The sequence below is a fragment of the Rhodnius prolixus genome, unplaced genomic scaffold (assembly GCF_049639745.1).
Source record: "Rhodnius prolixus isolate KJV_2025 unplaced genomic scaffold, Rpr scaffold_9, whole genome shotgun sequence".
Classification (NCBI taxonomy): domain Eukaryota; kingdom Metazoa; phylum Arthropoda; class Insecta; order Hemiptera; family Reduviidae; genus Rhodnius; species Rhodnius prolixus.
In genome coordinates, this window is record NW_027411604.1 from 13,990,934 (window position 1) to 14,007,769 (window position 16,836).

Sequence of the window (16,836 nt, forward strand, 5' to 3'; positions counted from 1 at the left end):
AACTCGTTGCCTTAGATGTCATGGCAAATTAAAATATACAAAAATAACAAATTTGTGCTGTACCTGTAACCTCCAAACACTATCGCTAACTTTATTTTTTTTTTAATTATGTAGCGTGTTGGTTGTATTTTGCATTTCTTTTTTGACTCATTATAATTGTATCACAGGTTATGAAGGCTCAGGCGTCTGCTAGACGAATAAAATGCTAACAGAGAGTTGTTCCTCACAATCGAGGTATTTTTATAACATACATAAGTAGACATGCAGATCTCACTTGAATCCTAAGTTTTGATACTTTCATTTCGTAAAAAAATCATGATTTATTTTTTTTTAAACAGATACGTTTGAATTATATAAGGAATGGCAGTAACGTATGGTTCAGAATCAGACAGTTATCTAATTTCATTTTATGTTGGACATAGTTTAACGAAGATAGCTAATGTATATATTGCTAGGCATGTTCCTACTAAGACCTTAGTGGCACTTAAGAAATATAATTTTGAAAGACTAAATAGAGAACAGGTACAGCTGGTGCAGGTAAGTAGTCTTAACACTTTATTAATAACATTCTGAATATTGTTTATTTATACATATAGGCAATGCTTTACTTAAAAAAAAATAATAATAATGAATATGCGAACATTAATTCGGGATTTGGAGTTCCTAAGTGAATCAGTACCTAGAACAATGTTTCAGTTATTCTTTATTATTACCTTCAGAAAATAAATAAATAAATTTATTTTGTCTTCAAATAAGAAATTTCTGAAGAATGTTCGAAATAGTAATCACTTAGTTTCTTTCATAAATTTCAATGTTAAACTCAACATTATGCATTGACTGTCAAAGATGTATGTACATTTTTTTTGTTCGACAGGATGAAATAATTTTAATGCGACAACTGAATCATCCCAATGTTTTGCCAGTACTTAGTTCATTTGTGAGTGGGCACGAGATAGTCTCTGTATTGCCAGTGATGGGTTATGGATCTTGTGCACATCTTATTTTACGATATTTCCCCGCAGGGTTACCAGAAGCAGCAATAGCTATAATACTTAAAGCTGTTTTGAATGCATTACATTATTTACATTCCAAAGGCATAATTCATAGGTGAGAATAGTGGTATTTATGTTTCTTCTTCAGCCGTTCAGGTTTTAGCGTATTCATTTGGGGACCTTCAGTCACAACCACTTTAATCTGAGTGGAGGAGAGTGTAACATTTATGTTGTAGAACACTCACCTAATAATTTCTTTGAAAGCTTCTCCTTAATGTTCAGCTTTGGCGGCCTCAAGGCCTACGCCACAGCGACCCCTTTGGATCTATTTCCTCCCTATTGTTACTTGAAAAAGTGTTTGGTATTAAGAACTTGGAAGTGAGCAGAGCTTATACAAAAAGCAGAATATAATTTTTGTGATCGTTTCTAAATTATTTATTTATACTCCCTTTGATATTAATACTCAGTGTGAGGTGAACGTGCAGTACATTTAAAAGAAACTGAAACTATAGAAAAAACAGGGCAAATATAACTTTAATGCCGCATACAAATGTATCATCTCTAACCCAATAAGATACCGGTGTTGACTAGTTTCGTTATAATGTAATACTCCCTTCAATTTTTAAGTTAGTGATATAGGCAATGTGCCGCTATACTTTACTGAAGAAGACCCTAAAACGTTCTTTTAAAGGTACTCTTTAAAATATTTCGAAAGAGTAAGCTTAATCAATGAATTATTATTGGAAACGAACACTTGGAATTTTTATTTATTTTCTCGTAGGAGACTAGTTTGAATCTGGCTGGGAATAAATTAAGAGCTTCGCAGTATTACTTAATATCCTAATTCGAATTAACTGCTTTTTTTCTATAGGATTTCAGAGACATTTTTAAATTAATTTTTTTTTAGCAGTTATTTTAGAAATAAACAGTTCCTATGTTTTATGTGTCAGGGCAGTGCGTGGTAGCCATGTCTTAGTATCTGCTGAAGGTCATGTCACCCTAACTGGACTTAGATATTCTTGTCCGCTAATTAGTTCTGGTAGATGGCAGAAAAAAGTGCATTCATTTCCTTCAACGACTGCTCCTAATTTATACTGGTTGAGTCCAGAATTACTCCATCAGGTAATTATTTCGTATTATTAGAAGTTTATTCACGTTCATTAAGGAAACGCTTATACCACATGTAAACCCTTATTTTACTCATAGAAGACTCATCAAAAGCCATTTTTAATATTTCTAAAAATGTGCTTCACTCTATTCCATTCTTATAGCAAAATTTAATACAAATTCTCTGATCCACTTACAAAATCGCCAATCCTACCAAAACGCTTTAACCTTTTGGACAGCTGACAATAGACTAAATTCCAATATGGTTATCACATTAAGCAACTTTTCAGACATGTCTACCGATTCTACAACAAGGGAATAGGGTTAACACGCCGCGCATTAATAAAATGATGATTCAAAAAATAATACTTGTTGCTATGTTTAGAACCTAGAAGGCTACAACGAAAAATGTGATGTATATAGTGTTGGTGTAACTGCATGCGAATTAGCTAATGGTATAGTGCCCTACTGGGGTACACCAAGTACTCTTATGCTCATAGAAAAATTAAGAGGGATACCGCCACAGTTATTAGATGCAACTACCTTTTTTCCAAATCCTATAAACGGACAAGGTAATTAATTATTCGTTATTACGTTATTTGTAATTGTTCCAAATATAATTTAGAAAATTTTTATTAAAATTAATAATTTGGAGCCTGCAGGTGACGATGGTGGAGACGGAGAGGACTATTCGCACACTTTATCAAAACGAAAATTTTCTGAAAGTTTTCATTCAGCAATCGAGTCATGTTTGAATTGCTGCCAATGGAGGCCTTCTGCAAGAGAATTGTTACTTCATTCCTTCTTTAAAAATGCCCCACCATATTCTTCACTACCAGCTCTACTATTGCCCGCAGTTCCTGTCTTACCTAACACTCTTCCTGACAATCAAGGTAAATTAATGAAAACTTCATTTGCTTCTTTTTTCATCAGCAGTCTCTACTTTGTTTCAATCTCACCAAATTTGCTTCCTATATAGAGTTTTTACTTAAGTTCTTAAATTAGTCTTAAGGTCATGGGCTCCATTGGAATAAAGATGATGCAATAGCATATGCTTCCAGGCACAAAATAATGTAATTGCTATCACTTCATGAATACCATCAGCATCCGCTCTAACAATATACCACGTCTACCCTTGCTTTATTATTATCAATTCTTTGTTAATCATACTTTCATAATTAAAGCATAAATTAGCTCGGAGTTATATTTATATAATATTTGAATATAATCTAGTGTCGGTACTAAATAAGTGAATCTATTTTCATCTTCATCATCTCATCACATTCATTCTCACTCTCAAAAGAATATAACCTTACCATTCCATTTGTGTGCGCTAGTAAGTAATTTCGCTCTGTGCGTCCGTATTACCTGGCAAATTATTGAAAGGTTACACCACCGTTGGACCTCAAATGCTTGTCTTCTGACTGAATCTGGTGGTTCTGAAATTTTCTTGTATGCTGTGTAGCTTGGGGAAGGTGCTAGACTATTTCGAATGAAGCAAATCACTCTGCTTCTTTGAACAGACGTTCAGCCTGATATTGCAATTCTCCCTCTGTTTTAATTCCACTGAAAGGAGCTATTAATGATTCTAAGGCGTCATTATCGGCCTCAGAGCCGGTCAAAGCCCAAGATAATAATCGTCGCTTTGATTGGGAGTTAAGTGCTCTTGTGTATTTTATGTTGAGCAATAATTCTTCTGTGGGATGTTTTCTTATTGGCACTGTTCATAAACTTTGCTGAGGCCGAGCGGCAACACTAGGGCCCGCAAAGCTATCAAGTATCGTGGTACTGTGTTTGATTCCCAATCTAGACCTTGGATTTTATTTTAATAGTAACTATGATAAATTTGAAGTATGTTTGCGAGTCGCCTCTGTCTACAGTACACAATTTGGTGGTTGAAAGTAAAGCCTGCCTGAAAAAAATAGGTATTTAAGTTACTTCGTCGTTTTCACTTAATTAAAATCGGTACAGTAAAATGTAAGAGAACTGTAGAAGAACGATTCTGAGTGTTATGTTTGAATTAAATTAAAGACTTCTAATGAATTGCTATCAATAATGTGTTGGGTAAGGTTAAATTGATTTACAATCAAGTTGAAGAGCTGTTTTAATGACAATAGATCTCTAACTGTTCCATCCCGCTTGTTTTGGTAAAAAATACTGTCCACCCACAGTATTTAAATTAAAATGTAGATGATATATTTAACCTTTCCTTGTATCAATGTACTTATGAATAAATATTAGTTTAATTTAGAGTACATCTTTCAGATGAATTGGAATCAATAATGGCTTGTGAGAGGATAGATAATCTAAACCTTGAAACTACTGTTTGGGATTTCTGATGATCAAAATTTTATGCTATCTCAACTAAAAAAAATTATTTAAGTGTACAGGATCTTAAACAAATAAAAATATTTTTTATGAACTGTAGTTTAATTTCTCTCAGTCTTCATCATTAAGTATTTTCTCTTTAACTTAAGATGTGTTGCTGAAACAAATTTTCTTGCATAATTTATAACATACTGATAAGATATGCATTAAGATGATACTTTTTTTTTTGGTTTTTACTCGGCTTTGCTATTTTTCGGGAAGAAAGTTTAGCGTTTAATCATTCATTTCACAAGCAGAACACCAAATTTGTAACGTCTTACCGAAAATGACAAGCTGACTGATTGTAATCAAATTAATCACAAATTTTCCAGCTCTTGATAACTTCATAGATTTCTTAATTTATTTAAATTTAAATTGCATTGTATAAATAAAGTGTTTAACGTGTAAAAGTGAAAAAATGCAATCAAGTTTATATTTACTTTTAGTTTAAACTTATAATTTTTCTAAATAATGTTAATTTAATGATTAATCAAGTTTGCCAAATAAAATATAAGAAAGTTTAATGTTGCAAATCTTATAATACGTTAAACAGAACTTTATGAAATAAAGTGACAATTTTATCCCTAATTTAAAAGTTTCGTCTCTAAATTTCTCGTTTTTTTTTTTTAAGAACATAAATATCGCTTGTCAATGAAAACACTTCTATGAAAAAACCTTCAGCACCAACGATTCGAAGAAGAAGATAATCAAGAAAAACAACAGGTGGCCCCGATCGTAGTTTTTATTTTCACACATTAAACATTACAATTATGCATTATTTTATTATTATTTTGCATTTATCACAATATACAGATATTAAATATACATTGATAATGAAAGTCCATATTTAATTCACGTTTTTGACAATCACCAAAAGGTATTAAATGTAATTATTCTTCACTTCTGTACTTGTATAAGTTTATATTTTTTGAATATTAATAAAATAACTTAAAAATAAATTACAACCACAATGTCTGGGGTTTCCCAAAACGATTTATTTAAAATTGGCATTCTCTTATGGTAAGAATACACTTCTTTTTTTTTTAACCACATTGTTTAATGCAATACAATGTATTTGTGGCCTTAGAGTTTATACAGGGAGGGCTTAAGCCAAATCCACTGCGACTTAAGAAATCTATTGTCGCTCCATAATCTATGTAAACTGTGAAATGTGTAAATGTGATGAGTTTATGCGATGTTATATGTGACTAAATTAACCCATGGAATTGATTATCCTTGGTTTAAAAAATATGTCATACTTTTGTGAAAGTTTTGATGACTGGCTTTATGTACTGTGCTATATATTATTTTCAATCAACTTCGTTATTGTTTGAGTAAAAGAACTAAAAATATCTCTTCAACAATGGTGAGTAACTTTACAGAATCAATGAAACTGATACAATTTTATATCCATTTGAAGTATTCTTATAAAGGATTTATTTAAAATCAAGTTAATAACAAACAAGACTTAATGACGCAGACTCGAAATAAAAATCGAATAAGCGAAAAAAACTTCAAAATATGTTTCCATGATGAAGTTAGTAGAAAACATTAAAGCGTTATTTAAAAAACTAAATCCTAATCGTTAAAATACTTTACATGCCATCAAACGTACATAAGATGTCTAATTTTGCAGTGGTTGAAATCGAATGCAAAATTAAAACTTAATTTTGAAGTTCTCAAAGTAAAAAAAAAAAAGCGCTGGAAAAATCTATAAAACATCAGATGGCTACAATTTTCTTTAAGCAATTACGCGTGATGGAAAAAGCTACAATCAAGAAAATATGCATAATAAAAAAAAAAGTATATTAAACGATCCCATCCCCATAAATCGATTCTAATAGTAACTGGTTTTCATTTAAGATAAAAAAAGTCAAAGAGAGTCGATAAACAGCCAATTTTTCAGTGATATATGTTCTTGATTAGCTAACAAAAAATCCACACTGAAACAAAAGAGAACACCCATTTTTTTTATAAACAAACTTTCTCTTTTTTAAAAAACTTACTGTTACAAAAATATAATTCTGATTGATAATAAATTGTAAATAAATACAGTTTAATGATGATAATTCAATATAAAATTTTATACTTATCTATATTGTAAAAAGACACACATTATATTTTACAATAATGGAATCTCTTTGAATAAGTTTTTCTTAATATAAAATTGTGATGATTAATTAGACATATAAATAAATTTATGTCCGAGTTAATTATTAAAAATAAATAATTTGTTAAGATAATAATATAAATGCCCATAAATGAAATTAAATACCCATTTTTTTTTTCAATATTTTAAAATTAAGAAATATTGAACATTCAAGCAAATCTGCTGTAAAACAGTTCATATATAACTTCTTCTGACTTAGCTGTACAAACCACATTTTTTAAGTACTTGTCATTTTAATTTTAAAGAATAAATATACAAAAAAATTCCTATTGATACATACAAAAAAAAAAAAAATGGTCTGAAACTTACTAAAATCAAATTATATGTTGTATGTTTAAAGATATTTTAATATAAAAAATATTTTAATGAATAAAAAAGCATAAATTACTTGGCAAGAAATATTTTCTCTCTGTTTAATAAGACGGATTTTTACCCTTAAGAGTAAGAAGCGGAAGAAAAAATGTATCTCAGATATCTTAGTCTAAGGATTCCAATAATGCTTTTTCAGTCGTAAGCATTTCTCCGAGTCTGAATTGATTAATTTAGGCCAGATTGGTTCCTACCTTACCTAGAAAAATCTTCCTAATTAGGGTGCCAGGGCATGAAGGTGGGGCTCAAATTGGTTTAATCGAGAGTGCTCTTTATAAAAGAGAACTTTTGAAGAGTGTCAAAATCACAACTAATATGAACCATTAGCAGAAATGTGTATCGGTCTCTCAGTTTAGTGGAAGTAAGGTCACAGTTTTCATTGCCAAGATAGTGAACAGAGTAAATGTTAATTATAGAACCAAACATATTTGTTTGCTATCATTATTCTTTATTAGAAACATAAACAGAATTCATCACCAAAATTTAAAAGAATTTTTAAATCTAAATTCAGTGATCTCCTGTGAGAAATACGAAATTTAAAAAATAAATCTAAGCACGTTTGTCTGGTAGCGTTCGGTAAACTTGGTCATTCCATGGTGAATGCCTCAACATTACCAGAAGTTCTCAAAAAGGAGATCAAGGTGATGTGGTGCCAGAAATTTGGGTATAAAGGGGTGAAAAAAGGCAAATAGTAAATGATTCTTAATTTGGGTCTGATTTATTATACATCTTCAGGACCTGCATTTGTAGTTTTAAAAAAACAATAACTAGCAATAAGTAAAAAGTTATTTAAAATAAATTCATCTTTCCTTTGTTTAACTTGAAATAAGCGGGTTAAAAAGAAATGATGGCTACTGTCAAATTTATGAGACACTCATTCTTATCAGATGTGCAAAATCAGTTGTTAGAGACTCTTAAACAAATTAGGCATTACTGATAAATTATTAGTATTCTTCAAGATAATAGATCTCACGAGATATTCCTTCCTCATTACTCACAGGGCTTACATAAACAAACAAAAACAGAACCATTTTACAAAGTAAAAATTAAGGTGTAAATGTAAATAATATTAGTACAAAATAAAAGTAGTGTGATATATTTTTAACAATGTTTGCACCTAATAAAAAAAATAAATAAAAACGTGTTTATCTAAACAGGTAATATTTTATTCTGAAATAACGAAATTTACTTATTTTTAACATTATATTGTCACTGATTAATCTTTTTTTTTCTTTATCCCTTATCAGAACAGTTGTAACTGATATAATAATCTTGCAATTAAAACCTGTATGTTATCAAAAAGTTTTTAGTTTTTGTCACAAAATATTTGGTTTTTAGAAAAAATTTCATCGGTATTTTACAATTTTTTAGAACTTGCTTTTTTTATATTTGGCACTAACATTTTTATTCGCTTGGTTTAAATGATAACATTAATAACTGATTTTCTGTATAGGAAATTCATCGAGAAGAATGGTTTGAAAATCTAGAATAATACTATTCATCAGGATTTTGTGAGGAGGAAAATAGAACAGAAATATATTTTAGCTTGTTTAGGCCAATAAAATTTCAGATGAGAGAAAGAATCAATAAAAATAATCAATCAAAATTAAAAAAAAAAAAATCACAATTAACTAGTTACGGAATTTGTCATAAGTGAATTAAAAGCTTAAGGATTAAAAGAAAGATAATAATTATAACTAAACTGCAAGGATTGCTGTAAACTGCAAATTGATTATTTACTGAAGGAAAGTAAGATTTAATAAATGTAGAAACTGTTAAAAATTCCGAGATATTATATTGAGTCGAGTCGGAATTACATAACCTATTCTTATGCTTGATTAGGACAATTTTAGGAAATCATTCTAATATAAAACATATTTTACAACATCCTTAAAGAGACGGAGGATCCTGGAAAAAAAACTTGCATCCAAGAGTGAATGCATCTTAGAATGTAAAATAAATAGTATTTTAGAATAATGGAAAAAATTAGTCATTACTTCTGATTCAAGTTCTGTTCTGTAGATTTCGAGAATATAACTAGATTTTAAACCTCCTCTGCCTTGGTTCCTGTGAAGAAAAGCTTCTAGAGTGATCAACAAATCAGTCAAATAATTTTTGATAAGGTCTGAAATGGGATATTGGCTCTTTCAAGCCTTTAGAATCCATCAGCTCCACTACTCGCAGTTTGACTTCGCATAAGATTTGCTAACTCCAGAAAGAACATAAAGTCCCTTCTTGTAGCCAAATAAGATTCACAAGAAGTCGAAGTCTAAGGCGAAAAGAGAATAATGTCATCATCTAATCTGAAATATTGTTAAGACCAACTTCTGTTAAAAATCTTTGTTTTTAACATTTTTGTACATTTTATGGCCGCTCTGAAACAATTACACACGTTTCTTCCAAAATTGAAGGTGACAAGATACAGATGGGCTACATGCAACAACTCAGCACCAAAGTTACCTCTAGGACAATCATTTCCGATCCTTCTATAACATTATAAACTTTAGGTTTACAATTTAAAATTTAAAGCGCATCAAACAACTAAGGTCATTATTAGCAAGCTTCAAAGCACTATTTTCAAGGATGTAGAACATAGTGCCAACTGTTAAAAGTAGTATAATGCTTTACTAACACAAATAACATTATTATTATCATACATCGAAAATTACACACTAAAATGACTCTTCAAAACTGGTTAAGATATCCCAATTCTAGGTTACGTCACATATTTAAATAATTCATTTGATTTGTGATGGAGGCTAAAAATAAAAAACCAAGCGAATAAAAAGAGATCTTTAACAAAAGCCATAAATAAGAAAGAACCAATCCAAACTTTTTAAAAAAGAATCTAAATGTAACATTCTTAATTTATTTTTATTCCTAAATTAATTATTATGTTACTGAATTAAATAAATTATTAACAGAGTATTTAGTACCATTTTTTGGTTTGGCAACTCAAACGTCTTATTAAATTAATTAAAAAGTAAAAAGCGTCATGATTTATCCAAGTTTTTTTTTTCTTAATTTATTTTCTTTCTGGGAAAAGTGGTGATGCTTTACATTCGCTTTCAGATAACAGTTCATTGAATTCCCCACAGGTTAATTTACTGTGAGGTTGAGGCAAAATGTTCTTTAATTTCACTTAAAGAAATCTATAGGAAAGCTACCTAACCAATTCTAGTTAACTTTTTCTAGAAAAATAAAAAATGAAAAAAGAAAGTTTTCTTTTGAATTATTAACAGATTTAATGACAATTTGCAAATTAATTTACGAGTATAATTTTAGATGATAAAATTTTTAAAACCATCAAGGTCGTTAGACCTAAACGGCTTTAACTGAAGAAACTGATGAATCTTTTGGTTGACTAAAAGATTCTGATAAACAAGAATAGTTCGAAAAAGTAAAGTAAAAAAAATTAAAAAAGTGTGAAAATTATTCACGTTTAACTAATTGAGATGATGAGAGGAGAGTCGCTTTTAGCACATAATCTATGACGGGTTGGACGAATCATTCAATACTGTTTAGAGCTTATAAATAATATATACATATATATATATATTTAATATTTAAATATATGTATATATATATATATATTTAAGAGTATAGACTATAGACATTTCTGAGGAGAAGGGTCTCATAAGTCGTTGTTTCTAACATGTATTCGTAGAAACACGAAGTTCATTGAGAAAAGTTCAAAAAACTTTAAGTTCATTTAGAAATGATGATTTGGACGCAAGCAATACAAGAGTAAGTTAAGTCAAAATAAAAATTAAAAAAAAAAAAACGTTCAGAACAAGCGTCGAAATCAGAAGTTAAATTTTATTTTTAAAAGTTTAGTTTTACCTATTGCTTTCATTTTTTCATGATAATTAGTGGATGATTGATATAAAAGAAATTAGCAGTTAAATTTTATTCAAAAAGATGGAGAAGAAAGAAAGCTCAACAGAACTCTAACATACGAGAAGATCCTAATTGCCAGAGAAGTTATAGACTTGGTAATCACCTGGATTATAAGAAGCGGAAATTCTGAAAGGTAAATATTGTATTGCTCAAAAAATAAAATACAACATTTGTGAACGTAATTCTTGAATAATTTAATATGTTTTTAAAATTTACCAAAGTAAAACATAAAAATATTATTTCATCGCGTTGGTTTCTGAACGGCTCGTTATGATTAAATAAATTAATTAAAAAAAAGTCAGACTTATGTAATTCAATAAAACAATTAAATATTACCTTGAAATGTCATTATTTATTAAAACGTATTTATTTGAACCATCATTTTGAAAAATTAACATTAAGGTACTCAAGTAAGAGGAAAGAAGTATTAGTTTTTACGCAAATAGACTTTTTCTGAAATAAAAATAACTGAATAAGTTTAATCGTTCTATTTTTAAAAATAATAAAAAGAATTAGTAAGGTTTTTTTGTATTTTCTGATTATAAATCTAAAAAGTTACATTTATTATTTTTTATCACTTTTGGCATAAAATTCGCAATGTCTTATACATTACATTTGGCAGTAATTTTTCAGGTATCATTTATAAGTAGGAAATGAATTTTAACCAATTATGAAAGGCGTGATTTGAAAGAAAAAAAAAATACATTTTATCCAGGAAACTTTTTCTTTCTTGTTTAAATTTGGGATTAATTGAAAATGGACGGAATACACAACTTCTTTTTCTTTTTAATTTTTGGCTAAGATAGGTAGTCATAGAGTTATTTCAAAATAATTTCCTTTGCTTTGCATTAATTATATTTGCATCAAAAATGTAAACCATAATAACCAAATTTGCTCAGAAAATGGGCTTAAAACCAGGTAAAGTTAATAATAATAATAGTAGTTATAATAATAATATAATTAATCAATGGTGATCTTTTTCATTATGTTTCTTTTTAATTTGACGTAAAAAGTGATGTGGCAGTGATATCATTTTTTTAAAAAAATATCCAAAATCGAAATAGCTTAAAATAGTAAAGAAAAATTTTAAATAATATACATTTACAATTTTATGTTTAAATTTTGTAATCATTAAATTTAGTAGTAACTTAGCTAATTTTAATTTATTTTTTATTATAATTACTTTTTGTAATGTGTTTTCTAAATATCTTATTTTTTTGTTTATGTTTGAAGTGTACAAACTGTGCATTAATAAATATTATGATGTGTTATGATAATTTAATAAGTAATGTTATTTGTTATTTTTTAAATTTAATTTTTAATTTATTAACACATTGCAAGCGAGCGAAAAGTAAAATGTTAGCAATGTTCAAAATACTGCTAGATGAACCTTTAATATAGTAAATATATTTATTCAAATATTTATATAGATGCTTTATGATGGGTAAAAAGATGAAATGAGAATTGAAGCAGTCTTTCAATTGAGTTTAACACTGACAAGAGACCATTTTTTACATGAACACTACTGACAATAGTCTATGATTAATTTTAATATACATCCTTTTTTGTTTTTATAAACTTTATGTGGGAAAAAAAAAGTAAAAATAGGAATGAATAATATTTCAGCACGCTAAAAGCAATAATACGCTCGCACGTTTTATGCATTGGATTATGTTTATATGATTTGTGTTTTTTTATCACAGGTGTATTGTCACTACATAATGATCAGTTTTATTTTTGTATATATAGGTCAAATTTTTTTTTTAAATTTAATCAAATTTTAAAAAGAAAGATTTTAACAAATTTTTATAATTTTTATCACCTTGTCTCAATATAAATTGAATACTGAATGGACATATGCACACAATTGCCACCAGTATTGACGTATTTCACCCACTATGCACACTTACTTTTAAAATGTTGCTTTTTAATATAATTTGAAAATTAGTTTTTCCAGATTAAAATATTTATTTCTGTTTTGTTTATAATGCAATCTGAATGTTTTAGGTGTCTTAATATGGTCCCATTTCATATGTAAATACACTAAAATAATGATTAAAGCAGAAGTTTGTTTTCTCTTAAGACAGAAATATTGTATAAAATGAAAATGAATGAAAATTTTCAAGATTCCAATCTTTCATATAAGCCTGCTAAGTGGCCGCTAGTTGAGCGTGTCTGATGTCGCGAACAGATCTTAGAACGGCCATCGATAAGCATGGGCAAGACACCACTGTATCAACTTTTGAACTTCAGCATCTCCTCAACAAGATTTTTTATTTTATTTTTCAAAAAAATTTCTACCCATTCAAACCTTTCAAGACAAAAGTCTAACAACTACAGATGGATAATTTTAATCTGAAGAGTAATTTTTTGTTGTAATCAGTATTATCTCCCTTACTAGTTGTATAAGCCTTTAATGTTAAAGATTTTCCGTTCTTAATTAATCTTAGATTAGGCACTTGTAACCCGTATTGAGGACATTCATCATTGCGTTGCAATTGTCCATCAATACTACACGTAAACGTTCTAAATCACTTCTCTTTTCTTTTAAAAAAAGTAGATTTTTCTACAAAAGCCATCAGTAAGAACCCTATCGAAAGAACTTGAGTAGATAAATGTTCCATGTGAAACTGCGGCAGATAAAATAATATAGTCTTTATTCGCCAACTTTACATAATGAATTAATATTCCGCACATAATAAGTATTTTAATACATATCTATTAATAAGTGAACGACAAACTAATAAGAATTCATTTAGAAACAGATCTACCTTCATAGTACATAATTTCAACAGCCCAAAACATATTGCCTTGCAGTGGAAGATCCGGAATGAATGTTTAACTCTGTTACCATACTCCTCTTTATCTACCAGGTAACTCTTAGAATGTAGCGTTCGCACAAATAACACAAACTAAGCCTTTTATTGATCTCTTTCTAATTGGTCTCCAACGAGCAATACAGAAAAACAAAAAAAAAAAACAGAAAAAAGACCTACACGGAACTGGTTATGCACAGGCTCACATCGTTCGTAATCAATGCGTACAAACAACATACGAAATTACATTTACCATAACATATTTTAGGTATCGGTGATGTTGGCTACAGCCGTTCTCCTTTCAATGCTGCATTACTCACAGCGACTAAGTCGAGAACTACTAACATAGCATTAAAGATCATTTGCTTTCTGATGGCCACTCTCGCAAGACTGATCTTTTTTAAAACAAAAATAAAAGGCCAATTATATGGCAGCTCAAAGTCCTCAACGAACAACTATACAAATATATGTTAGCACTAAAGAGTCAGTAATGTTGCCACGAAAGAAATGTCAAATTCATTAATCATTGACAATTACTTAAACCTAAAAAAAAATGGCCTGATGGGATGAACAACAATTTTAGTTAATTAGATATTCTATTAAAAACTATTTCTTATTAATAAATTGGCAGTAAAATTAGAATTCCATTTTTCAAAAAAAAGTTAAGTGCTTTCGAAAACTTGCAACTAATTTTTAAGATTGTGTATTTCACTTCTTTTTTTTTATTTTCATTAAGAAATGTGAGAATTATTAATATCTAGCATTATCTAAGATCACTTAATTTTATAAACTATTTTGTATGTCCAAATATGAAGACAATTAAAAGTTGAGAAAACTATGTTTAACAACTTTTTATGTAATTTCAAAAAATATGAGAATAAGATTCAAGCTAGAAATCCGAAAGCTTTAATAAAAAAATAAAGGAGTAAAAAAAATCATCTGTATGTTAGCCTTAAATTATAAAGGTAAAACGACTGCATCATTTTCATGCGACGCCCAATTATTTTGTTTTACTATATTTTATTTATTAATTATTATTTTTTATGAATTTTTAGTATATCTGTTCACAATTTTTCGTTTTTAGATAAATAAAGTCAAAATAGAATTCAAACAATTCGAATTAATGTAGGAGTACAAAAAAAGAAATCAATTTTATTTCACTAAGGCAGGGGTCGGCAACCTATTTTAAGTAGAGAGCCATTTCTCCTTAAATAATTTTAATAAATCTTACCAAGAGCCGCAAGGATGATAGTGTAAACAACTCGGAAGATAATATGTATTCTCAAATTGTTATTTTATGATATTCAATAACATTTAAATGTTTTATATATTTATTTTCACATATTGCAAAGTAAATAAACAAACAAATAATAACTAAACCTGTATTTGAATGAAAATGGCGGCAGTCCTATATGTTACGTACTGTATTTTAATATAATTCTATTTAATTTCAAACCTTTCCCATTTAAAATTCTTTTTGAAAAAATATCTTTACTTTAATAAATGAAATTTTCATTTGTTTCAATAAAATTAAAATATGCAATTTATTTAGGACAGGCTGAAGAGCTACAAAATTTGGATAAAAGAACCGCTGGTTGCCGACTCCTGCACTAAGGGCCTCTTTTTACAACTGATTCAATGCTAGACAAACGACATTCAAAAATTATAAAAAATTATTACACGACTGTACGCTAAACTAAAATAATGCCCAAAACTGTTATTCAAGCATGAATTGAATACGAAAATGCATCAATTAAATGAAATTATTTAATTATGTTACAAAAAAATATTAAAGGGTACTTTTCAAATTTCTTAAATACTTAATATATCTTTTGTAAACGTTTTCAAATATTTTTAATGAACATAAAAAAATTATAGACTTCATCAACGAGGGCGTTTCTTTGCGTCACAGGGCAATCCACAAATTTACAGAAATATTTCTTTTGATTTTTCCGTATTTATTTTTTATAGGGCAAAGTAAATCATTTCAATGAATCTAGTAACTAATATTTTATTGGATTAAATCATATTTAACGAGTAACTTAGTTTAAATCATATTTGAATAAATAATATGAAAAAAGTTCGAAATATTTAAAATGAATTTGTGGAAGTGTTAAAACAAAATCAAATTAATACCTTAAAAGTGAAGTCGTAATACCCTCACACACAAATAACATGTCTGAAAAAAAAAAACTGACGAAAATTATTTAAAAAATGTTTATAAAATCCGTAAGTTTGAAATTAGACGCGTATGTTTTTGTGAAAAACTCGCTTCTTAAATAAATAAAAAAAGAATTATTCATGCAAAAGTGCAAAAGAAATTCTTAACAATAATATTTAAAAAATTATTTCTACAAACATTGGCGTGATGTACAAAATATCTTGTCTTATCTATACTAAAAATAAAAAGTGTTGAAAAGTATCGTAATTAATTAAAAAATTATACTATTTAAATGCTTCTTTTTTTTTTTAAATTATCATCACTTAGAACTTTTAAAATAATCACTAAGCGAGATCTAACTATTATTAGAACCTTGCAATGTCAAGTTTTATTTCACTTTTTTTTTACACACTTGTAAAAAAATTCTTTAAAATATTTATACATTTATATAAATTATTTAAACCTTAAATCTATCACAGTCTAAATGACCTGGCTGAAATTTATTTGTACTTTTAATAAAGAACGTTTCTTTTTCTTACTTTGATAGCATTTTTTAATAAAGCATGCAACATTATGTATGCTTTTATGTTCTCTTCTGCATTCATATAACAACTGTGTGCATAACATTCACTCTTTCTCAAAAAAATAAAAATTTTCATTTAAAAAAAAAAAAAAATCACAAATAAACGAAATAAAAAGGCAAGAATAAAACAGGTAGACTATAATAATAATAAAAAATTAAACTAGCCAAATATTGATGTCATTGATGTGTTGTCATTGAGCGATCATATCACTTAGATGCCGCTCCACTTGTATTGTTGTTCTTTCCAATCTGAACTTGTTATGTAACAATGACTGAGCCTTCTTCAGTACTTCATCACGATCTGTCATTCCACCTAAATTTATTTATTTTTAATATAATCAATTTTCGACCAACTACGTATGTCCAAAACT

General features: G+C 28.3%; 2 protein-coding genes across 21 annotated transcripts in view; one reads left to right on the forward strand and one right to left on the reverse strand.

Annotated features, from left to right (window-relative positions):
- Positions 1–6,344, forward strand: Stlk (Ste20-like kinase). Of its 2 annotated transcripts, none has more exons than XM_074127952.1 (7): positions 1–234; positions 339–537; positions 875–1,107; positions 1,943–2,114; positions 2,485–2,671; positions 2,762–2,992; positions 5,098–6,344. In XM_074127952.1, the coding sequence occupies exons 2-7, from the start codon at positions 361–363 to the stop codon at positions 5,133–5,135; spliced, it is 1,038 nt and encodes a 345-aa protein (XP_073984053.1). In that variant the 5' UTR covers positions 1–234; positions 339–360; the 3' UTR covers positions 5,136–6,344. The 2 variants fall into 2 exon arrangements, with proteins under 2 accessions (XP_073984053.1, XP_073984052.1); XM_074127951.1 differs by lacking the exon at positions 5,098–6,344 and adding an exon at positions 4,365–4,521 and having other exon boundaries at positions 3–234.
- The window catches only part of LOC141454100 (proton-coupled zinc antiporter SLC30A2-like), a 19,259-nt gene continuing 7,921 nt past the window's right edge, over positions 5,499–16,836 (reverse strand). For 16 of the 19 annotated variants that reach the window (XM_074127943.1, XM_074127939.1, XM_074127938.1 and 13 more), the window contains one exon: positions 5,499–16,778. In XM_074127943.1, the coding sequence (XP_073984044.1) occupies positions 16,657–16,778 (122 nt within the window). In that variant the 3' untranslated portion in view covers positions 5,499–16,656. The remainder of the gene's footprint in view (positions 16,779–16,836) is intronic. The other 3 variants (XR_012458399.1, XR_012458398.1, XM_074127933.1) reach the window with 3 other exon arrangements.